The following is a 24,713-nucleotide window of genomic DNA, read 5'->3' on the forward strand; positions in this document are numbered from 1 at the left end:
GCTCAAAAATAACAGTTCACGACACTTACTTTTTCTACACTATTTTCAATTCAAACATTATCTTTCACCATGTTTTAGATAAATCAACCTATAGATTTCCATTACAGCTTATTTCAAATTTTTAAGCTATGCCTGCAAATTACCATATAATTACAATGTTTGGTGGAATTTATATTTATAGAATTTAAAGATATACATTTTTTTCTAAAAAAAAAAACTATTCTGTATCCCTGAAGACAAATAAAATCCTAACTGATTTGCATCATAATTCATCCATGAGAGGGTTAAGGCAATTGAAATAAAATGAAAGCAAAGAGAAATTATATTCTGTTGTGAACAAATTAATTTAGAGATTTGTCCGCATTAATATAAGAAGGTCATTTTAGTTTCTAATAATATGCCAAACCAACAGATAAAAAACTGTAAAATAATTGTATATCTTCACATATTGTACATTTGTGTATCATTTTATTTTTATTTTAGCTAATTATCTAATTGTAATTATTCATCATAGAATTTAGTGTGACTTTCTGCCAACAAAACTATTCTATTTTACATCTTTCACTTTTACTTGAAGTTTTGCGTCATTTGTGCATTTTTTTTTTTTTTACCAGAAAAAGTTATTCTCTGCCAACATTAAACCAGGTAAATCAAAAGTTGTTATTGATGACAATGGCATCTTCATAGGCCTGACTGATAGTACGTATTAGTCCTCTTGGAAACATAAATAAAAACACTGTCTGCAAGTTGATTACATTAACTTAAAAGCAGAACAAACTGTTCTGTTATTTTCTGCTCATGTAGGCTGGAGAATTTATTCATGCTTGCTGAAGGCTGTGTTTTATATAGTTAGACGTCAGTAGAAGCCAAGGACAATTTACTAAACATTAGGTCTCCTTTATAATTTGGTTGCCCTGCGTTCAAAATATACTTTACATTACACAGTCAATCCATTGGTAGAAGTGTTACGTTCCAGAAAGAAAATATATGGATTCGTTTGGTTTCAGTGAATGCGCAAACTACCAAGGAAACGTTTCTCATGGAGACGTCATATAGTGGCTTTTATTATGAATTTTGTAATGTTTTCTGACACTTCTCAGTAACAATTAGTCAGCTTAATCCACGTCGTCAGTGTATCAATAATTACAGGTAAATCTCCAAATCGTAACATAGTATTAATATAAGTTATTTATCAATGCAATGTTTATTCGCTCTTTAACATCACACTCAAAAACAAGAGGCTTTATTTACTGACAACCTTAGCACTGCACATTGGTAGGATACACAGACAGCAAGAGACACAGAGGGAGAGTGATGGAGAGGTGAGGGGATGAAGGCGAGGTAAAGATGAGGAGAAGCACACGGTTGAACATTTATTAAATTAAAATTACTAGAAGTCATGAAAACAACATAAAATATCAGCAACAACAAATAAAAAAAAACTTGAAATGAGTGAAAGTCTTACAACAATGTGCTCTCCTTTTTTGTGACTCAGATATTGACAAGTTCATAAATTACAACATTATTACACACAAATTAAGAGACACTCATCAAGCCAGGGAATATCATCCTTATCACTACTACTATTTATCATTATTATATTACTTCTTTGAGTTGAAAAGTGATTCTTCATGTTAAATTATAAATGTTAAATTATAATCTGCTCCCTCTCAAAAATGTGCAGTAAAAGAGTGGATGCAAATATAATAGTAATATCAATAACATCATAGTAGTCTTCATTGTATATACAGAAAATTCATTACAATCAATACAATCAAAACTGCCCAAGCTGAGCGGACATTCTGAAAACAGCGAGGGGTAATGTCATGGAGTGTGTGTGTTTACATGTGTGTGGCAAAAGTGAACCATTAATTCCATTTATAGTAGAAAATGCAACTTTGTAAATGCTCAGGATCGAACGAAGGGCTTTAACTTTGTATTCTATGAATGTTGAGAAAGTGCCAGCTTGAGTGAAGGTTGTGCAAGAAAGCGTTTCAGTATTATCAGTAGATTCAGATTCAACGAGCTTGGATCTGAAGAAGTAAACTAATCTCACGATAGAGGGAAGAACACCTACAGGTATTTAAGGTTTATGTGGCCGTTGCGAGTGAACTTAATGTCTTTGCTCTTTGAGGGTAAAGGAATGTGTCAGAGAAAGGGAAAATAAGAGCTTGTGCACAGACTTCCCAATGCAGAAATCCAGAGAGATGCATGTCTTCCTCCACAACTCAATGCCTTCCTGTTGCAAATTGTTCTAGCTTATATTTGGAAATAGTTTCATTGGTTTTTAATAGCAAATATGAGACATTTTTTTCAGTCCTTCTCTTCCCAAATTACACCATACAGACACATGAGCATTTTGTGAATCAGTGCATCACAAACAAGTTTGGTGGGGTTTCGTCAAGCTCTTCATTTACATTAGTTGTTTATATTGTGCCATTGAACATTTAGGTGGACAACAATAGCTTGTTGTTGGCTACAGGTCACATATGGCAATGAGTGTGAGGTGTATTACAGTGTTGTGCGTTAGTGTGTGTAAGCATACATTCCTTTGATCACGGGTGTCAGCAGTTGTTGACATTAAAAGTATTGAAGTGTGTGACTGGTGAGCTGATTTGTGGTTTCCATGAGAACTGCCGCAGAGATGCACGTGGCTCAGTAGCGACGGGCACCGCCATCTCTGCCCTCCTTCTTGATGATGATTCGCTGATCGTCGCTGGCGTCGTCGGGCGTCTCCACCGCCTCTTCGTCTTCCTCCCCCTCACCCTCTGTGTCGGCAGAGATGCCCATACGAGATTCATAAGACTGTGAAAACAAAAGAGAAACATGTCAAAAACATCCGTCACTTTGACCACATCTCAATAAAAGTACTGTCATCACCTCCATTGGGTTGACAATGATGGTCAGCGCAGAGTCGTCCCATTGGCCACTGCCCTCTTTGGCCCCGCCTCTTGTACTTTCACCTCGGCGGTGAATGGAACGGATTCGGAAGACACCCAGGATCACCATGACAACCAGGAACCCCACACACACCATGATGATGACAGTGGCTGCTCCGGGTACCACTAGAATAGTACACAAAAACTATAATTTAAAACATGTGTACAAAAAATTGACAAAATACTATAGAAAATACAGTTTTTGGGTCATCTAAAACAACAGTTCCTGACTCCCGACATTAATTTTACAGTCATAATATTATTTTATCTCTCATATGCCATTAAATACATTTGTTAGTAAAGATTGGAACAATAAAATTCTACATATTTTCCCAAAATCAGTTTAATAAAAAGTAAAAATGGTAAAAACATTTATAAAATTCGTCTGTACTTAAATTAAATGTAATTAAAATAATATTACAAATCTAAGCAGGTTTCATAAATAGAATACTAAAAGTCTATCTAAATGGTCAGCTTTTGGTTCATTTTAGTGTGTTTTTTTATTTAATAAAAAAAGTTTTCTTCTTGCGATTTCTCTTTCCAGTCGATTTTGCAGCTTTTTTTTCTGACTGAGCCTGAAAGCATCAGTGCCCTTTGAGAATGATACATGATTTTCCTTCACACAATCCCTCTGATTTGTGAGCATTTCTGTGACAGGCATGTGTCATTAGAGTGAATAAATGTAAAAAAGAAAAAAGGTGCTATTTTGAAGGGGTGACTGTAACCTTTTCATGATTCACTCTGATTTCTGGCACGGTGACCCTTTCTGACTGAATTGCTGCAGGCCACCTTCACATGGAGGCAATGGAAGGAGTTCTACCAGAGTTGATTTTATTTAAATCTTTCTTTTTTTTCTATATTTTTTATAAACTAAAAGTTTCAAGTGTACAATTTTAGTTGCTTTCTAATAGTTTTCCCAGAAATTAAAACAAAATGTTGAATTTAAGCTCCCTGAAAGTCAAACTGGATCTGTTAGTGTAATAACTAAAGAATGCATCTATTCTATCTTAAACCACAAGCTGAATATTCCAGGTTTTAAGTACATGGAGAGGATTTAAATCAATCCAGATGCAGACGATGAAAGCTGTTTGGAAGAACAAACTGCTGATGTTGACATGAAGAGTGCTGCTGTGGAGCATTTCTGGAGCTGCAGTAGCTAAATTACTTCTCCATGGTGACAGTAGGGCAAATGCATGTCATTTTAAATATATTATATAAACACAGGGAGTGGGCGTTGTCAATATTAACTGTGACTTTTACATGTGAGGTTAGAGATTTTCAGCAGGTCAAAAAAAGGATATTTATCAAAATAATATGGAAAATAAATTACATTTCTTATAAGTTGCAGGTAAATTAAGAACAGTTTTCTGCATTTAGTTGAATTATTTCAAGAGAAGATGAGAGAAAACAGTGTAAATTTGGTGTTCAAATGCTAAAATAAATACTAGTTTAAATAATTACCGTTGACAATATTCATTAAAGGTATTTTTCCTTCAAATACAGTTCTCTTAACGGTACATTTTTAAAGTTATATATGCATTTAACTTGGTTTTATTGCCTCAGGAGTTATTGATGCTATGTATTTATATAACTTTAAATTGTAGGTATTTTTACTAAACATAATTTTTCTCTTTTTAGTAAAAAAAAAGGAGAATCCTTGACATAACAGAGGATAACTTTTCCAAATCATGTTTTGGCAAATAAATATTTATCTAATTATTATATCTGTGTAGCTTTTAGACCAGGTACAGAAAGTTTCCAACTGAAGACCAACTTTTAATTGAACTGAGGCTAAAGCACAGATAACTATTTCTTATCTGTTGCTCTTCTCTCCACCTGCCCACAGGAACAGATCAGTCATCAGCCTCCGCAGTGTTCCTGACTCTTCACTCGTCAGCAGACTGTCGCTTCACTTTCCTGGTGCGCCTAGTCCACAGCTGGCTGGTCTTGTTCATCATTTTCCCTGTGCGTTTCTTTGACTTGCAGGGATTCTTCTAGATTTTGTGTATGTGTCAGCTCTCCGGTGTTTGTGCGCTAAAACCAGCTGTCAGCATTGCTTGGAGATGCTGAGCCCCTCTGCTGCAAAGCCCTGAGCGCCTGCCTGCCCGCCTGCCAACCTGCCTGCTCACCTGCTCAGCTCAGTCTCCCAGACAAATCCTACATCCAAGACTTCACTGCAGGTCAGTTCAAGTTTCATCACCTGCTGTTCTGATTGTTGACTGGCCATGACCAGCTTCTGCCTGCAACACACCACCAGTTTTCTGCAGTCTCATTTTAAACTCAAACTTTCTTAACTGACAATGAAGACGAATTATCATGTTCTTAGTTTCGCTTTCAGACTGGTACCTTGAAAGTACCTTGAAATGAACATCTCTCTAAATATTACGCTGATCTGGCGAAGCACGCAAGAATCCTACGCAAAAAGAAACTTCCTAACTCCAGAATCTTTGTAAAACCCCTCGGACCACCAAAGCCTCTGGAAATAAAATCCATGAAAGACTTTGAGAACTGTGGGATTACGCACGTTTGAACCTTTAATTCAAGCAAAAGTGAACTAAAAAAAACGCTGGATGTCAACTCTGAGCTCCAGAACTCCAGCACATTTCCCTTGAAATGAGATCTTCACAGTCTCTCAGTCATAACAGCGAAGAACGACTACGTGGCCTTAAACTTGTTCCTAAGCTGGGATGTAACACTGATTCTACTCAAATTCATGATTTTTTTCTTCTCAACCTATTACTTTTTGTGTTATTACAATCATTCTTTGATGAATACAATCTGCATAAATTGTATTTTTTATTGGATTATTTTGCTTTTTTTCTCTACGAATGAAGATGATTTTTTACTTATTACTTTTTCTATTTTTATAATCATTATTTGATAAATAAAATCTGCGCTAATTGTCTTTTTTTAAATGAGAATATTTAGATTTTTACTGCATTAGCAAATGAAGATGATTTACTTTTTGTATTATCATAATTCTTTGAATACAACCTGCACAAAGTGTCTTTTTTTCAATAAGAATATTAGAATTAGATTGTTATAGATTAATATAAATGATTTGTTGTGCTTTGAAATTTCGGAGAGAAAATCAAACATTACCAGAGTTGCGGTGTGGATTAGGAAGCGTGTGTCCACTCAGCTCCCCGGCATGGTGGGATGGATGGAGGAACTGCTCGGAGGCGAGCAGGTGGGAGGGGTGATAAAGGCTGTCCATAGAGTGAAGGAAGTTCACCTAAAAGAGTAAAAAATACAACAACAAATGTTATCTTTGTACTGAAAAATATCACAACACAATCTGGCTCAGCCTCTTAGTTTTCACACAGAAGCTATTTCAAGATGTCAAGAGTTCTGTCTGGGAAGGATCTGAAATATGTGAGCGATGCTGATTGTCACCTCCAGAGTCAACTCATTGCTGGTGTATCTGCCGTTCATCTCAGAGCAAGACAGGCGGAACCGGCGCTCAAAGCGAGCGGAGCCCTTGGCTAGACGGTAGCGGATGGAGCGAAGGATGTCCTCGTACACAGAGATGGATTCAGCACCTGAGAGAAGGAGAATTAGGATGAGTTATAAACCAGATGAGAGCAGCAAAAAGACCTGCATGAAACCTTTTTAATCTTTACCCGTGATGGCAATGTAAGCTGTAGTATTGATGATTTCAAGTCCTCTCTCTCTGACGACATCCATGTCCACCATAAGCTCCTCCTTCTCTGGGTTGAGCTCCTCCCCCAAAGGTTGCACCTCACAGCCGTCCAAAGTATGAGCTACGGCATCTGACATCAAAGCTGAAAAACAAGAAGGAAGATAAAATATGTTTTTTTCTGCTTTTAACGTCAAAATTGCTGTACAAAATGGCCAGACATAAAATTCCGCTTTAAAAAGACGACTGACCTCCACCCTCCATCCCCTGTGCTGCTGTGTTGACAGCATGTGACAGAGAGCAGACGATACGGAGCTCAGGGAAGAGGGGGACACCCTGGGAGCCTTCAAACTCGGGGGCTGGACGTGCCAGATGAGGCCCGACTCCCGACAGAGAGATCTGAGGAGCATCAGGCTGGAGAACCACCAGGTATCCTTCCAGCTGCTTGAGGGTCAGACAGCTCTCCTCATTGAAGCATCTATGAGTGAGCCGATAAATAAAGAAAAACAATAGTTTGTGCTTGGAAAAAGCAACTGCCAGCTTTTAGATTTGGCTGTTTCACCCATTCCGATGTTTATTGTCACATTTAACGGGTCACTGCGTGTTTATAGGCTTTAATCTGTGTGTGAAATGTTGGGCGGCAGCTGGTGAGAGAGTGTCAAGAGGAAGGCAAGCTGCAGGGTGAATCACAAGCTTCCCATTAGGAGGCATTACGATTTGTCCGGCTTAATGCTGATTCATGGCTAGAAGAATTTGCAAGGTCATGCTATGATAAAAAAAATTCAAAAAATGTTTTTTTTTAATGAAGAGCTGAAAGAAAAATTATTTTTGGTGACGAATTTGTATTTTAGTTACATTTGCCCAAATTTCATTTAATCAAATAATTTTAGCTGAATTTAAATTAAAAAAATAGAAACACTGAAGCAGATCCAATTGATGGACAACTGTTAACATATAGTTCTGCAGTGGCACTAAAACTCCCCATCCTATGTGGAAACGGGACTTAAGCTGATTAAGATGTTTGTGTCTTTGTGGATGCGTGCTATATTTCCACTATTAGGGGGAGCAGCTGCTTCTATCAGCCTTTCCAGAAGAGCCTGCTGTTCTGCCATCTGGGTGACTCCTGCCCTCAAATCAGTCTAATCTTCACTCACTAATAACATATGCTGGAGTGAAAAAAAAAAAACACATTTGAACATAGAACAAGTTGTAAGAACCTCAGTCCGTGTCCTTGAATTCGTAGGATTGTAACAACAGACCGTCAGCGTGGTAATTATCTTTACTCCTACAAACAGGCTGCAGCAAAACTCCTCCAAACTGGAGGCTGAACAACATATGAGAAAGTCTGGGCTGGACTCAGTGAGTGAATTCATATTTTATCACTTAAAGTGACAGACACAACCAGAGAAGATGCCGTTTATATGGAAACAGATGATTTAACTCACTGATCGATGACCCATCACTTATAATATTCAAGGACAAAATTATATGTACTTTATCATTCCAGCCTCATCATTTATTTCTTTACCAAAATCTCTTCAGGAAAAAAAATATAATTTATAATTACATTAAATCTCTTTAATATTGTAATTCTAGCACTTTTAAACTATGAAATTTGATGTTTAATTAAAGGGAAATGGCAAATAAAAAGGATCTCTTGGAATAAAAATATTACTCGTGGTTTTGTCAAAGTCTAATATACTTGAATAGAAAATGTTTGAAAAAGTTAGAGGATTCTTGTTATCTTGTGTTTCTTCTTCATATAATAATCTCTTTCATGCAGCACTAATCATTATCATGGCGCGGGTAAAGTCCATGTTTGATTAAGTGAGTGTTGAGGGAGCACAACAGACAGCAGCAGTGTTTTTAAATGGTGAATGAATACTCAGAAACTCATTATAAAAACAATCATTTTCATTTAATGTGTGATTTTTCCTTTTGGCCTGGAATTCACATCGGATTTTACTAGAAACAACAGAAAACAGATTTTTTGCTTCTTATCAAAGACTTTGTAATTGTGTTTTGTGAGCGCTTCAGTACCTGAGTGAAGTGGTGAGCTTTAGCGGACGGACTCCAGGGGTGGCAAATCGAAGCGAGTTCCTGTAGGTGACCTGCTGCACCGCACGGTTGAAGCTCTCGATGTCGTCTCCTTCCAGCACTAACACAGACTGGCTCGGGTTCACGTGGACCTGCAAACCCAAACTCATTTAAAATCTGGACGAGATCTAACCTTTAGCAAGCTTCTTCTGATTCTGACTATTAATGTGTCTGAAAAAGCTTGGATTTTCACCTTCACACTCACTTATAACTTCCTGTTCCTAAACAGTATTGAGTTGTTTTTAGTTAAACACATTAGATTAGGCTTCATTTAAAGTATCACTCCAATGAAAATTGTTTTTTTTTACATGTTCTTGTAGCATTTTTCTCATGATAGAGTATTTATATACAGAAAGTTAAGATTAAAACTGTGTCTCTGAGTATTTCTTTACTCAAATCATTGTGAATCAGGATCAGATGAAGAAATGCTGTTGGATAAAGTCTGTAGCAGAAACGTCAGTTCAACAATCATCGGGGATGATGAGACAAAGGGATGATGGGAAATGAGCTCAGGTTTACTCTACGCAAACATTCCAAACTTCAACTCAGAGGCGAATATCCGATTAATTCCTGATGCTTTGCAGAAACTATGGCTATGTCCAAATTTCCAGAATAATCTCTCACTACTAAAAAACTAAATAGTGTAGGACTATCCAGAACCCTGGATTTTTAAAAAGCAATTCGGACGGACATCATGCTCACTGCCTATTTTTCACCAATTTTCACTGTGTTCTGTTGAGGAAAAAGTGGGTAGTTTTTTAAAAATTACATTAAAAACTTTTTTTTTGCACAAAAAATGTTCAAACGCAGTGCATTGTGGTCTATATTCGCTAATGTGAGCATCAATGCACTCTGGTTTTTTCGCAAAGACTTCTTGGAAATTTCTAGGCCACTGGATTTTGGAATTGTAGATTCAGACAAATCCACTATAAAGTGAGTAGTGATAGAATTCGGACATATTCTATGTCCTAAAAAAACACAGTTTTCTTGATTTTAAAATTGCAAAATTAAAAGACCACTGGGAATTATTTTAGAAAAGATCAAAAGATGATTGGAGTGTGACTTTAAATGTTCCTCAAGTGTGTGGTGCTGCTTTAAACAGAAAACTGCTGGGGGTTTATAGCACTTAGAACAATCTACAGCATAAAGTAAAAAAAAAACATCTACTTCTTGGCAGAATCTTAATGGTGTAGAAGTCTGCCTTTTAATCTTCTGCCTAATTATACCCCCGACACACTAATAAGACCCTCGAGTGCCTACACTCAAGCTCTGCAGACCGATGACTGCAAAACAGAAAACATCTTTCTGACTTTTTGCAGCTGAAATCCTTGTCTTCAAACTAGGACATTTCCATTCTTTTAGTTTAGTTCACAGCTTACCTCCCCTCAGGTGAGATACGAGACAATTGCTCACCATTTTGCTGTATGAAACTTGGAATCTATAAACCGAATAGAGACAAACAGCAGCCTTGGTAGAGTTTATTACGCATGAAATGAGTATAAAATGCTGCTGGGGGACAGAACTGCCTGAAGCCTAAAGTCCCAAATGTTCTAAAGAACCTCAAGCGGGACAAGATAAAGAACGCAGGTCATACTTATTACCCTTCTCCCAGTCCACCAAACACATAAAGGCAGGTTGGGCAGATTCCAGCACACTCTCCATCACACTGATGGCAGGTAAAGATCTAGTCTAGCGGGAACAAAAACACATTTCTCAAAAATCCAAAACAGTGATTTCTTAAATTCACTCTCTGATTGCTTTTTTAAAACAAGCAGCCCAGCTTGCTTCACAGAAATAAAGTCCCCCGTCTGTAAGTGAGGCACATGAAACTAAGCAGCCCAACAACATTCAATGCCTTCAGGAATAAGGACGAGCATCACCTGCCTGCAGGCTCTGCTTATTGTTTAACTATCACTGAGCCACAGCCGTTCCCTCCAGACTTCACTTTCATTATATCAGAACCTCAAATAATAGCATTCACACCCAAACTTTCTCCTCATATGAGGTTTAAGTGAAACTGTTTTGTAACAAAAGCACCTTTTTGGAATCCTGCAGATTACCAGACAAAAGCTCTTTTCTGTTTCCTCACCAAACTCCACCTTCTAATGAGTTTTGAATCTGTCCAATGACAGACAGAAGGTAAAGATCTCCATAGCTGGAGCTTCTGCAGCACATTCTCACTTTGACACACCGTCCGGCATCCTCAATCACCTCCTGATCCGGTCCAGTTCAGTTCTGTTCAAGGTACATTTCAGAATCTACCACCAATCTTTATTTAATGGTGTGTCTCGGTGTCTAACACACTTATACACTGTGTTTCTAATAGATTAGTGCAACTTTACTTCAATTCAAAGACAGGAAAGGCAAACATGACGTTTTGTATCACTAAGATTTTGGTATAACATCATTCTTTTTCTCCTTTTACTATAGATTATAAACATGAGCACATTGCTGTAGAAACCTTCTTTTTTTCAAATCTGTACATGAAAATGTAATTCTTCACTTGAAGAATTTTGCCTCTGAACACTGCAGCAGAAGATAAGAATATGTGCTTTAAGCTCATCCTAATAATAAACCACTCTGACAGCACACTAAACCTCTTACCATCATTTTCTCAGTTACTTCACGTTAAAAATCCAAACAAAAATGAAAAAAACTTCCTTAACTATAAAACAAATTAACCATAATTACTAACTTATTATTTATTCAAGGCCAAAGAACCACAATGGAGGGCTAAAAGTGCCAGGTGGATTAATTTGTAGACCCGTTATAGATCAACTGAAGTACAAATCATCGGTTCAGTTAAAGCCTCTGCCTGCACCACACTACCAAACATATGCTACAAAATAAGAAGCTGGGAATCAAACTTTCTTGTTCATGACACTTTTTTATAGATTACTTGTCTTTTATACGTGAGACTGAATTCCCATGTTTCCATAAAATGCTACTTTTTAAAAATTAAAGTAGTAAATTGTGCAATCATGCATCAAACTAAAAAAAACACATAAAAAAGTTGACAACGCTGCATAACTTTCGACTTAGTAATGACTCAATTTTACTTTTAATCCTTAAAGAATTTCCAACACCTTTCCTAAGGTTTTCACTTTTTCACATCCCACAAAAAAACAAGTTAATTTATCTCTAAAAAAACTTGTCACGGTGGCTACACGTGATTTATAATTACCTACAGTAGAAGAACCTGTGAAATTTAGCAAGTGAAGGTTAGAGAAACATTTGGCAACTTAACTGCAATGAATCAGCCATCCATTAACAGCTAAAAAAACAGATTAAAATGTGGAGAGAAAAGGCACTGTGTCCAGCAATCTCACTTTTCAGGATAAATATAAATCTCTTCATGTTCAGCCTAAAAGTTTGTAAAAACTTGAAGTATAAGAAATAACAAGAGTCTCTGGCAGTGGTGGAGCCAGAACATTTTAAAAAGGGGACTTTGGCAAACGAGAACAGAGGAGTGGAAGGACATTACAAGTAAAAGGATAAAAAATGCATATTTCATTTAGTTTTATTAACGTTTTTGTTATTAATATTAAAACAAAAGTGCTATTATTAATTTCAAACCATAGCAAAAAAATATAAAATGTACATAAATTCTTAAAAGATCTTATATCTTGAAGGTTTTCATTTAAAAATGTCACTTTTATAATGTTTTTAATGCTTAAAAAACGTAATCTTTGCTATTTATGATACTAACTTTGACCCAAAAATTGGGAAGCAAGTGGATATAGTTCTGAATTTACCTTTATTTCTGATTTTGACAGCAGAATCCTTTTTTTGTAATGATGACTGATTGTTTGGAATGCACGAAAGACAAATGTAAAATTTTCCTTTATGACTTTCTGCCAGCAAGTGAAATATTTAGTAAAATTGATTCAACTTTTCAGTTAGAAAATCTTTTTGGTTTTGGGTTCAATTACTTTAAATATAAATGTGTTTAAATAGATGAGTTGGTTTCATCTGAGTGTTTTGTTTTTCTTAATGCATTTTATCATTATGACTGCACTTAAAACGTTGTTAGGGGTGTGTGTAACTACTTCCTGAAGATCTATTTATTTTTTTAATTGAAATATAAAAGCATTTTTATTAGATATAGCAGCACTTTTCCTCAAAACTCTTCTGTCTGACTCAATCTTCTTTGTGTGAATGCAGACACATACTGCTGTATCTCAAAAATATTTTTCTGCACTTTATGCATTCAAAGGTCTACAATCTGAGCTTTTCTCGAGGAACTCAACTTCTTTTGTGCCTACATCAAAACGTCTCTCATTTTTACCGTTAAATCTTAGATTTATTGAAAAATTACACAGTAAAAGCTCCGCTAGTGACACCAGATTTGACACGGGTACATTTTTCATTTCATTTTGTGCAAACTTGACTTTGTGTGACATTGCTTTTAAAGGGCAGGAACACCAAAATTGCTCATAAATACGAATTTTTGAAGTAGAATATCAACTATTCTGCTCAAACCAACAACAAAAAAGCTTTTTCTGCATCACTTAAAGTTAAAAAGCACAATTAAACGACTACTAGATAAAAAATAAAGAGAATTAAAAACAAGAACAGTCTGATTTTTATAGAGAATAATCAAATGTTTTAGATGCAAATTGTACCTTCATTCCAGAGCCCAAAGTCTCCAGGTCTCCAAAATCCAGGCCCTCCCTGCAGGCGTACAGACACTCCACCACGCTATGAGGCTCCACGCTCCCAGGACGCACCGTCACCCCTGACAGCAGGCCGTGGTACCCCCCAACGTATTTCACTAGAGCGTGAACACGTCATTTATTGTATCATCAGACAGATTCTAATTTGTACACAAGGAGTACTAACAGAGCAAAGCAGGACATCATCACCCTGACAACCACACAAAACACAAAGGTCACCTGCATCTTTGCTCTCTGGAATTGTGTTGTTTACTATCTCTTTCTGCTTCTCCTCGGGCTCTGCAGGGGAAAGGCAAGGAGTCACAAAGGGGAGCAGAAAAACAACCCACAATAAGGTGCAAAGAAACAGCGTTTTGAGCTATGAAAAGGCAGTGGGAGGAAATGCAAAGGTGCAAAGAAAGAATAATACTTATAAATAAATAACTCAAGCCTGCAAAGGCAAATAAATTGAAGGCAATCTTCAAAAAGGCAGCATCACCTCATTATCTACTAGCACCTGCTGCCGCGGTGACGGCAGACCCGTCAAGACAGCAGCTATGACTGTGTGTGTACTTTGACTGGTAATTGGCAGCCAGAGTTTTCCATTTTAACCTGTGGTTTGGTTGTAAGTGGCTGATAGCTGTCTCCTCTTGTGTTTTTCTGCAGCTCTGAATAATTGATGAGTCAGTTATATTATTAGCCTTTAGAGACAAATGCTGCAAACATGCTGAGAGAAATGAAGGGACGCACACACTCGAACCGTCTTCTTAAGATGCCCCATAGGGGTTTGTGGTTGCCACAAATTTAAGTCCGCTATGTCTAATATTTGATTCAAAAGGCGTTTTGAGGGAATGCAGAATAGACGGCACAGTGCTGGCTCATTTTAACATTTCAGAAAATCTGTCATTAGGATGTAACCAATAGGAAGGCAGATCAGTGGCTCACCCCAGCAGGCTCCGATGAACATCCTTTGGCGGGGTGCTGGGTTGGGAATTGCACCGTTATCATGGATTAGGGCGGGGTCGAAGGTCACACCATCCACGTACAGAGTCACGGAGGGGAACTGGACACTGAGTGAAAGATGATGCCATTCGCTGTCACACACCTGTTGGACAAACACAGCTATTGTTGAACAAACGTCTTTACGTGTCAAATTTCTCTGCAAAAATTGGACTAAAAAAGGAATACAGTACAGCTAACATAAATGCATAAGGCAAAAATATAAAAATCTCTATAAAATTAAATCCACTTTATAAAGGAAAGAGCCTCCAAAATATTTTAGAGGCTTAAAAAAAGACAAAAAAAAGTCAAGAACGAGAAGATTTTTGATGCTGCCAAATAGGAGCAGTACAACGGTAACAAGGGTTTAAAAAAATGGGGGCAGAGAAGAAAGATGGGGGGTAACCAGATAACATTGTTCAGACGGAGGGATTTAACAAATCTTTTCTGTATCAGCCCGGCTTTGTTTAATCCAAGCTACTTCAATCTGTCTGAGACCCAAAAATTCAGTCAAAACAAGCCGGCTTTAGCTCCTCCTCCATCACATGTCATGTTTGCACTCAGGAAAGCAAAATGTTTCTCTAGATAGAGTTTAGTTTCTGCAGGCATGTGTGAAAACCATCAATGATGCAAATAATTATGTTTCATTCTCAAATCTACAAAAGAGTTGATCTCAACCAGAAGCATGACAGCTGCATTTTCTAAGAGCTAAAATGCTTTATACAGCACAAAAGAAAGCAAAAACCCTGTCAATATTTAGTTCATTTGCAATTAATTTTAAGGTGGAAACAGGAAAGAACGGATGCAATCGAAACTATCAGAGATGCAGTTCCCTGGGTACCTGCTCCAGTTTCCACAAGAACTTGACAGGCCGTGCAGCGGAGACATCAGGCCAGTAGAAGAGGGAGAGGCGGCAGCCGTGGACAGAGAGCGAGTAATGAGAGTACGAGTCATCTGCAGGACGGGAGTGGGAGAGCAGGAAAGTGGGAGATAATTGGAGAATCTGAGTAGATTTGACAAAATGTCTTAATATAATCCAATATTTTTTTCAGGGATATATCTAGAGAGGTAGATGTGGGAATCATGAATCAGACGTCGTTTTGGTAATAGATTTAAGAGGGTTTGTCGATAACTTTGTTTTTCAGAATCAATACTAAGAAAGAAACTCCTGGTTCAGTTAAAGAGTTTTAAAGTTTCTCTGCTGTTCGCTTGGCTGCACAAGCGGAACAGCTCGAGGGCTAGAGCCTCTCTCAGGAGCACCTTGTTAAAACCTTTTTACATCGTGATATAGCGCCCTATTAAAATTAGTTTCAGATTATTTATTATCTCTGAATTATAATAATTGCATCTAAACTCACACAGGTAATACATGTGAGAGGATACCTACCATTCTTCATGGTGCTGCACACAATGATCTCCTCCTCTTTACGACTTCCTCGTGTTTGAGTAGTGGCTGGCTGAATATTAGCCCCGCCCCTTCGCATCCACAGCTGGAGCGTGAAATGATCGCCGGACAACGCCGACACGACAGAATCAGGCACAACGGCGACATGGTTGGATCCGTTAAAGGAGAAGACTAAAGATGAGTCGGAAGAAGGGAGAGTTGGTAGAGCAGAAGTCCAGTTGGCTGCAGGTGATGGAGGTGGGAGGAGGTCGACTTCACCCCTCACAGCACCTGCCAAAAAATCGGGGGTGGAGTCAATAAAAAAGTCTTTAAGTCTCATAGTTCTGTGAGTGAAGGAGAACTCACCACACAGTCGACGCACAGATCTGTCAGAGTAGCTGTCTCGATCGCAGCCCTTCCCAATGTGGCCGGTCTGGAGCTCTACGGTGGCCTGGATGTTCCATACAGTCTCTTCGCATGTCTCTAAATGCAGGCTGGGGAAGAGAGGGACACTGCCTGATCCAGGTGTGTACTCCACTCGCTTGGTCCATCCTGAGTCGAGACAAAACAAAAAAAGATCACAACTTTTGTCTTCTGTTTTATTTGGAATGAAAAAAGGTGATATGTTTAACACGCCAAAGAAATTTACAGACTTCTTTTTCCCCATTTTCTCGTGATAACAACATGATCTTCTTATCACGAGAAAGCAAGTTTCTTTTCTTTCATGCTCCTGAGTAAGATCACAACTAAATTGATCAATTAGAAATGGATCAATTCTTCTGGTGTTGGATGTTTTCTCTGAGAAACGCTTTTGTTTTGCTGCAGATTGTAGAGAAAAGAAAAAAAGTATTGTAGCGGACTGAGTTAGGCTGAGTGGCTGTTTGGGTGCCGCTGAGGTCAGTGAACGCACCAGGAAGAGATGTTTGTTAGTCCTGGGATCTGTCATTCAACCTGCTGTCGGTGGTTTTAGGGAAATAAAGGGTGGGTGGCTGGTGCACGAGATCAAATAAAGGTTTTTGTGGAGAATAGCTCCACCAATAAATCCAAAAATTGAGAAAAAAACTATGTTTTGGAGCGTTTCTGAGGGTTGGCCATTTTTAGCCTCCGTAGAAATCAAGTTTTTCACAAAACACTGCAAAAATACAAAAAATATATAAATCGAATGCATGATAATTTGTTAATAGCACACAATCAATTAAAAAACAATAAACCAAAGTGCTTTTTTTTATGATAAATTCAATAATAACAGATATAAACAGCTTGTTTTCCCTAATTGCATTACTTCTTTGTTAAGCACTTTCAAAACTTTTGAAAAGGACGCTAGGTTAGAAAGTTAAAAATCTTCCCTTGAAGAAAAATGTAGAATATTGAACATATTTTAGCAAAATCATAGTCAAAGAGTCTTAAGACTTGAAGACAAAATGCCAAACAGAATTTAGTTTGACACGGATTCAGGCAGAAACAGATCAGAAAGGACGTTAAAATACTGCCCGCTCCTGCAGCTGTTAGCACCAAAAATCATCGGATAAGTGATCAAAAAGTTTTTTCTCACAGTTTAATTAATCCCCTACTTTTATTTTACTAATCTAAAGCACCGACTCACTTTGAAAATCTCCTTTTAATCTAAAACTAATAGAAATTTAATGGCAGCCCTCACATGTTCAAAATCAAAGTGCAAAAAATCAGCTAATGAAATAACAGAACTCCATATCTGGAGGCTCCAAAAAGTTATCCCTGGATCCAAACTGTAACAGGACAAGAACTATCTGGAACATGAGTTACCGATCCAGCCGGGTTTGCAGGACGGCTTGACCGTAATGGAGACCTGGGCGTCGGCCTGAGCACGATTCTTTCCACAGTCGAAGGCGGTCACCCAGAAGGTGTGAACATGCTGCTGCTTTGAATCCAACGGCTCTGTATTTTTAATGTTACCTAGGAAACAGAGAGCAACAAAGAGAGGACTTGACATAAAGAAAAAAAAATGAAAATAGGACTAGAGGGTTAGTCATCAACAAGCTGGTGTGATTAAAAGCCCAGCTGAATTGAAAGCATAATGATAACACTTCTACATTAACGGAGGCACTTCCTTTTTCGGTGCACTCCATTTGACGGCGGAAAGAGAATTGGCAAAAAATGGAGGAAGAGTAATTGCAGTGAAGTGAGCGGTTTTCCTGCTTTTAGAGATAAAGGTGAATAAACAGCATGTATCTCGGAGAGGCAGCTCGCATTTGTCATGCCAGCTGAGAAAAACAATAGGTAAGGAAGAAGATGCTCTGACATGGAGGGAAGAAAAGATGAAGGGGAAAAGAGACGAAAAGGGAAGAAAAGAAAATTCAAAAGAAGAAGAAGACAGCTTCCAAGGATGGGGGTTGAAACTATAGTTCCTTTAAGTTCTAGAGAATTCTGCAGAGTCACACTAAAACCTTTTCAACAAAATATGAAATGTAACAAGCAGAGAAAAGCTGTTTTAGAGGTTTCACAAAATGATTTCCTCCCCACACAGGTTTACTTTAACGTTTTTGCTGTTTGTTTTTCATGAATTCAAGCCATAAATCGACCTCGTTCATTCATTCAAAATGGATGTTTTACACATGTTGCAAGGTAAAAGCTACAAAAAAAAGGTTTAACAAAACCAGACTAAAATACATTGAAGACAGACTGAAGTTCTCACCGTCGTTGTCAATAGCAAAGGGCACATTGGGAGTGATGATGTCATAGAAGCAGATCTGGCTGTACTGCGGGGAGCAGTCGGCGTCCAAAGCCTCCACGCGCACGATTCGATCAAACAGGCGCCCTTCGGGGACCGAGGCCTCGTAGCGGCGCTCCACAAACACGGGGGAGAACTCATTGACGTCATTCACACGAACGTGCACCGTGGCCCTGGCGGGGGGGGGCAGAGAGACGCAGATTAATGCAGGAGGCGGTGATGCTAGCTGAGCTGCAAACAGTGAAAACGTGCTCCTGTAGAGAACATGAAGGTTCTTCACTTGTGGGATTTTTTGCTGTTGACTCCATCAGGTCCTTCCCCGCAGTCGTAGGCCTGGATGGTGAAGCTGTGCTCACGCTGGCTCTCACAATCCAGTGGCTCCTTGGACCGGACCAGACCCTCACCGGTGGAGCGGTCCAGAACCACTGCTTCAAACTGGACCGTACCCGAACCCAGTGGGCCATTATGAACCCGGAAACCACAGATTTCACCTGTGTGGGGCAGGAAAGAAAGAAATCTATCAGAAATCAATACATGTAATTCAGTTTAGACTAAATTTGTCCTCTCATGACACACACATGCTTAGTTTTTAGCATTTAAATGCTTCCTCTATAGTGCTTTTGTAATTTTTTCTCAACAAAATGTTTGTTTACAAAAGAATACTAAAAGAGGAAGGAAAAAAAGATTTGTCACGCTGGTTTGGCAACCTTCTTTTTATGTTAAAATAAGCACTCAGGCATTTCCTTCTTCTGTAAATCAGATAATAATTTTGAAAATTACACCTAAATTTGCACACACAAAAAAACATCCACAGAAAACGTGCTTCCAAAATAAGAGAAACGTGTCTTAAAAGCAAATATTAGAGGGGAAAATATAATAGAAAGTGAGCAGTGACAACCGTTTGTTTGTGATTGTGCTGTCATTTTTCAGACAGTAAGATCACACTGATTCCTGCTGTGCAGCTACAAATCCAGACCCTTGTATTAAAGAGTCATGTTGCTGCAAAACATGAAAAATGCAGCATTTTTTTTTACAACAAAGAAAACCTTCACAGTCAAAGATACTGTGTGCCATCATTATAAATGCTAGCTTTTCATGTGTTCACTGACAACCTTCTTTCTCTCTTGGGATCTGAAATCCATGATTTACGGCAGTTTTCCACCTCGCTCGACTCGGGCGCGGAATAAAAGGCACATTTCTAAATCTCATTTCTTTTTCATATTTCAGCTGCAACTTGGATTTGTTCAAGGACGAATGGCAAGAGTCATTTTATTTCTGCGATAACATCCTGTCCAGTTCTAACAAATCCCTAAAAATACAGGTTTTTTGATCCAATCATTGAACGGACTTTAATATATTTGCAAATACTTTGATAAACATTTAAAAATAAGCATCACAATTACCTCTAAATTTCAGCATCTTTTTATTTTATTTTTTTGGCAATAACTCTTTTCTGCGCCATTTAAACTGCTTTGGGAATGGAGTTGCACAACAAAATGAAACACATCTCGAAATGTAAGCCATTATTTCCAACTGTCCACTCCCAGGTGGTCATAGGCTCTAAAATAGGACACCAACCAAAGATAAAGCACCATAGGAGAGGGAAAAGCGTGCGCGCAGAGGCATTAAAATTACTTAATAAGTCTTCATTACTGAATAAGCTGCGCCAATTTTTTTTTTCAATAACGAGAACACAGATATGTGGGAAATCCCTTAAGTGAATCTTTATCTAACACAGCAGTCATTATCAGAGCAGAATAGTAAAACAAACTGCTGCTGCAGTTATTGGAGTAAAAAATGTGATCAGGTCTGTGCTCAAACAGCTTATTTCCTCTCCCTTTTTAAATGTGAATATAGATATCGGAAGCCCCTTCCTTGTAAGTCAAGTTGATCTTTCTTAATTTGGCTGAACGAGATCATTTCTGGAAGCACAATCACCTTATTTCATCAGGCTGCAGAGGCAGAGTGCTGCCGACTGCTGCTGCAATGAAGCATTGAATTACACTATGACAGTCTAAAAATAGAGGACTGAATACTTTCAATATTTCGCCTGTAGGACGATGTTGCTTGAGAAGCTCAAAAATAAGGGTCGTAATCTTTAAAAGCTGCAACATCTTTCTTTCTTCATCTATAATTGTGATCCAGTTTCCTTGTGATCGCCGTAAACGTGAATACAGTTACCAGCATAGTGAAGAGGAGCATCTTTGTCCAGAGCAAAAAGAGGGGGGTTGAGCAGCACGGTGTTGTCATTCTCCATGACAATCCCCTGGTACTCTGTCTCGATCCATGGCTTGTGCTTATTGGCTGAATGGCACAGAGAGGAGACCAAAGAGGTTAAATGGAACAATTATAGGGAAACCAAAGCAGTTATTTTTAACACTCAATTAAGGAGGAGAGCATGGTAGGAGTGCATGTGAGTGGGAAAAACACAACGCACGTGTGACCACAATCCGATCCCGTTCAACTCTCTAAACAGACCGCCTTCCCCCTGTTCATGTCGAGCACCACTCTGCACTCCCTCCGTCTTGACGGCATAATTAAGGACAGTCTAATTTCCCCCTCTGTCACACTCACTCAGACAAATATGAGGCTCACATCAGTGGCCAAACTGCCAACGGGGCTTCTCCAGAAAACAGTCCAACGCCTGAGGTTTACCCAGAATTTAACCTTTAATTGTGGATTAATTATTCATCCTTGTGCTGAATGTTCTGTGCTGAGTGATCAAAGAGCGAGTTAATGAGCCAGAAGGGTGACGATTTTACACTCCAGCACAAGAGCAAAAACAAAAAGGCCAAAGCACCCGTCCTCCGTCGTCCCCAATCTGGAAGCTGAGGAGTTTGAAATCCGGAGATATGTTTGGCAATTCCTTTGTTGTCGCCACACTAAATTTGGACTAAAATCCAAGTGGAACTAATTCCAACTATCTTGTTTGAAGGAGGAGATTGAGAAGAAGAAACGCTGCTGGTTCAAAATCTGATCAAACCGTTCTGCCTTCAAGCAGAGAGCTGGGTCTGGCTTCTCTTTTCTCCACTATACCACAGCCTGTCAGAGGCCATGCTGGAGAACATAAATATGTTTTACCCTCTCACTCGTACAGAATAACTAAGGAGATTTATGGCTTTGGCACTTTTATCTTATGAAACATTATACTACTACTTCGCTGTATATCACCCATACATTTTGTACTTCATTTTCATGTCAGTGTTTTTTGCGCTCTGTTTGTTTTATGGGCCATCTTCAGGGACTTTTTGTGTGCAGGGAAACGGCTTCTAGCAAAAAGAAAAGGACGCAGACAATTCATTTAAGTGGGAAAGTTGCTACTTTAACATATCAATTGTCAAAAAATAAAAAACAAGTAAGAAAATCCTACTTTAGATAATAAATATTATATATTTAACCTTTTATGTCTGGTTTATTTTGCTATTATTTTAGTATTTCATGATGGGAAACTGAATAGATAATTTGTCTTTGTACATTTTTACATTATTTTATACTTTTCTAAAATAAAATTCTTTGCAGACTATTACTAAACTATCCTGTAAACCAGGGGTCTCAAAGTGGCGGCCCGCGGGCCATTTGCAGCCCCCAAGTTGTTATTTTGCAGCCCCTGCTGCCTTAATTTGAAAGTTTAATGTCTACTCAGCAATATCTTCTGTATTTTTATGCTTCTTTGATGATAGGTTTTTTATTTGCTTCGTGATGTTTCAGCTTTATAGTTAAAACTTTGCATTTGCTGTTGTCATTGGATCTGGTTTTCAGAAAAAGTGATTAGCAACAGTTGCTAGAGTTGTTAGCTTCCATCGTTTCACAGGACACGCTATAGATATAGGTTAGTAGTACATAGACATGAACAAATGTTGATTAAATTTGTTCAGTAGACAAAGACAATGGACCAAAGATATAGACAGTGGACACAAAAACATATTTTTGGCACAAGAAACAGGCCCCATGTCACCAAGAATTCTTATTTTAAGTTAGAAAATGTCTAGTCCCATTTTAATCATCGTATGATCTACAGTGAAAGTGTTCCCAGTGGTCTTTTAAGTACGATTTTTAGCCAAAATCAAAAAACCTGACTTGTTTTCTAGGACATAGTTTCTGCAGAGCAGCTGAAGTTTATCAGAAATTCACCTCTGAGTTGTGGACGGGAACACTGGCAAGAAGTAAGCCCACCCCATCTTCCCGACATCTGTTTACATGGTCTCCCATTAGCCCCTAAGAACCCCAACCTCACATACAAAACGGCGAGCAATATTGAAACTTTCACAGCCAGATGCCGGCATAAATAAAGAAATACTTAGAAATGTAGTTTTAGAATTAGTTTTCTCTGTTTATTTCCTCCATCATGACAAAAATGCAACAATAACTTGTTAAAAACACTAAAAACTTCCACTAAACACTAAAAGTTCCATGGAAGTGGGTCTTTAAGCTTATTTATTTTGCTATTGAAAAATTTTATTGGTACGATTGTTTCAATTGCAAGACAGAAATGAATATTTTTTTGTTAAAGAAGATGTTTTTACTTTCTAAAGATTCAGGTTTGGTATATAATGTAATTTCTCAACACTTTAAGAAGATAACATTGTTAGATATCATCAAATTTACTTAAATCAGGAAATAATTTGGCCAAATTTCTCTTCCTTTTCTTTTTTGCTGTAAGGAAATACACAAACTGGTAAGAGAGTTTCCATCTATGTTCACTTCAAAATACTTTAACTCAAGCTGACACATCCTTTAGCTTTCACAGTCCTTTATTTTGTCTGTTTCCTGCCGTCTCTCCTAACGCTCCCTCCTCCCACTACGCTCCTATGTAACATTAATCTGAGCATCAGGCCGGTGGATTACATGCAGGATTACAGATTGAGAACCATCTCGTTCCATCCCCCTGCCCACCCCCGCCCCCCGTTTGGCACTCCTTCTCTTTCTGTCACTCCATCACTCATCCTACCATCCTCATCTGACCTCCTCTCCATGGCATATACGAAAACAGCCACTATCTCACGCTTTGCTCTTTTCCTCCAGCATCACCTGATCTCACACACACCACCTTCATCCCCCTCCTCCTCCTCTTCGCTCCCTTTCTCTTCCTCCTTATCGGCGTGCACGTCCTCCTCTTTCCCCCATCTTTCCTTGTGTCACTCTCCTCCACCTTCCTCTCCCAACCGCTTCGCCTGCCCCCTCACGTTCTCCTTCTGAGATAATCATTGAGACAATGATGTTGAATCAGTCATGGTTCTCCACGATGATAAATCTGCCACTGTCAGGGAAACAGATCTATCATCTCAAGAGTCAACGCCACCAGCAGTAACAGGCACATGCACATGGGTCACCGGCACAAATGCACTGAATGACAATCAAGTCGACAGAAAGGTAGACCTCCACACTCCACAATTAGCAGTCAAAAATAATAATAAGAGAAGGATAAGGAACTGACCTTTGTTGCCATTGGCAACCGAAGTCAAGCAAAGGAGGAAGAAGGATAGAAAATTCATTCTGTCCATCTGAGGGAGGAAAGGAAAGTAAAAAAAAGGAGAAGAAGGGTGGGGGACAACAGGGTGGGGTGAGGAAAGAGAGGGGGGGGGGTACATGCATCAATGACTGATCAGCAGTGAAGGAAACAAGTACAGTAACAAGACACACAGCTGTGCAAAGGAAACGACTCATTAGGTAAGCACCTCGGATGTGACACTAAGTTCAGTCGGAGCGGAGCAGCATCTCCGCAGAATTCTGCCTCACAGATGCATTGATGTGCTTGCAGATGGGCCGCCTTAAATAGCCTGTGGAGCATACACGTACCTGAGTGTGTGTAGCTGGAAATGCGCGTGCTGGTGTGGGTGGCAGGAGATATTAAGTCAGCACACACAGCTTCTAGAATCAAAGCCTTTTTTATTTTTATTTTATTTGGGTGTCTTTTGGCCCCCTTCATATCTGTATATGGAGCAGAAAGATGCTATGCGACATTTATCTTTCTGCCTCTGACACACGCCCCCCCACCCCCATTCGCCATCATCCTTGGCTCCATATTCCTGTCTTATAGCCCGGTTCGGCCGCGGGAGGAGGAGGAGGAGGAGGGGGTAAATGTCGCAGGAAGGACGGACGGCGGGGCTGACATTACCGTGCTGAGTGCGGTGATGCTCCTGGTTGGTACCCTGCCTCTACGCTCGCAGCATCCGCCTCTCACGCCCCTGCTGCTGCTGCTGCTGCCGCCGCTCGGCTCGGTAAAACCCCCCCGCAGGCTTGACGGTGACACCGAACCTCCGGGATGGAGAAGGAAGGAAGGAGACACTCCGCA

At 38.9% G+C, this 24,713-nt stretch overlaps 1 protein-coding gene across 1 annotated transcript; it reads right to left on the minus strand.

Annotated features, from left to right (window-relative positions):
• Positions 1–1,033: 1,033 nt before the first annotated feature.
• On the minus strand, positions 1,034–24,713 carry clstn3 (calsyntenin 3; the record flags this gene model as incomplete). The annotated part of the gene is given in 19 exon segments (XM_024267766.1): positions 1,034–2,805; positions 2,881–3,065; positions 6,042–6,174; positions 6,336–6,481; positions 6,563–6,724; positions 6,831–7,057; positions 8,620–8,768; positions 13,302–13,450; positions 13,572–13,631; positions 14,277–14,436; positions 15,172–15,284; positions 15,718–16,005; positions 16,081–16,266; positions 17,497–17,646; positions 18,386–18,594; positions 18,702–18,912; positions 20,603–20,725; positions 23,856–23,922; positions 24,537–24,713. Coding segments are annotated over 18 exon segments (2,868 nt in total). The 3' UTR covers positions 1,034–2,655.

The sequence above is a fragment of the Oryzias melastigma genome, linkage group LG16 (genome assembly GCF_002922805.2).
Source record: "Oryzias melastigma strain HK-1 linkage group LG16, ASM292280v2, whole genome shotgun sequence".
Classification (NCBI taxonomy): Eukaryota; Metazoa; Chordata; class Actinopteri; order Beloniformes; family Adrianichthyidae; genus Oryzias; species Oryzias melastigma.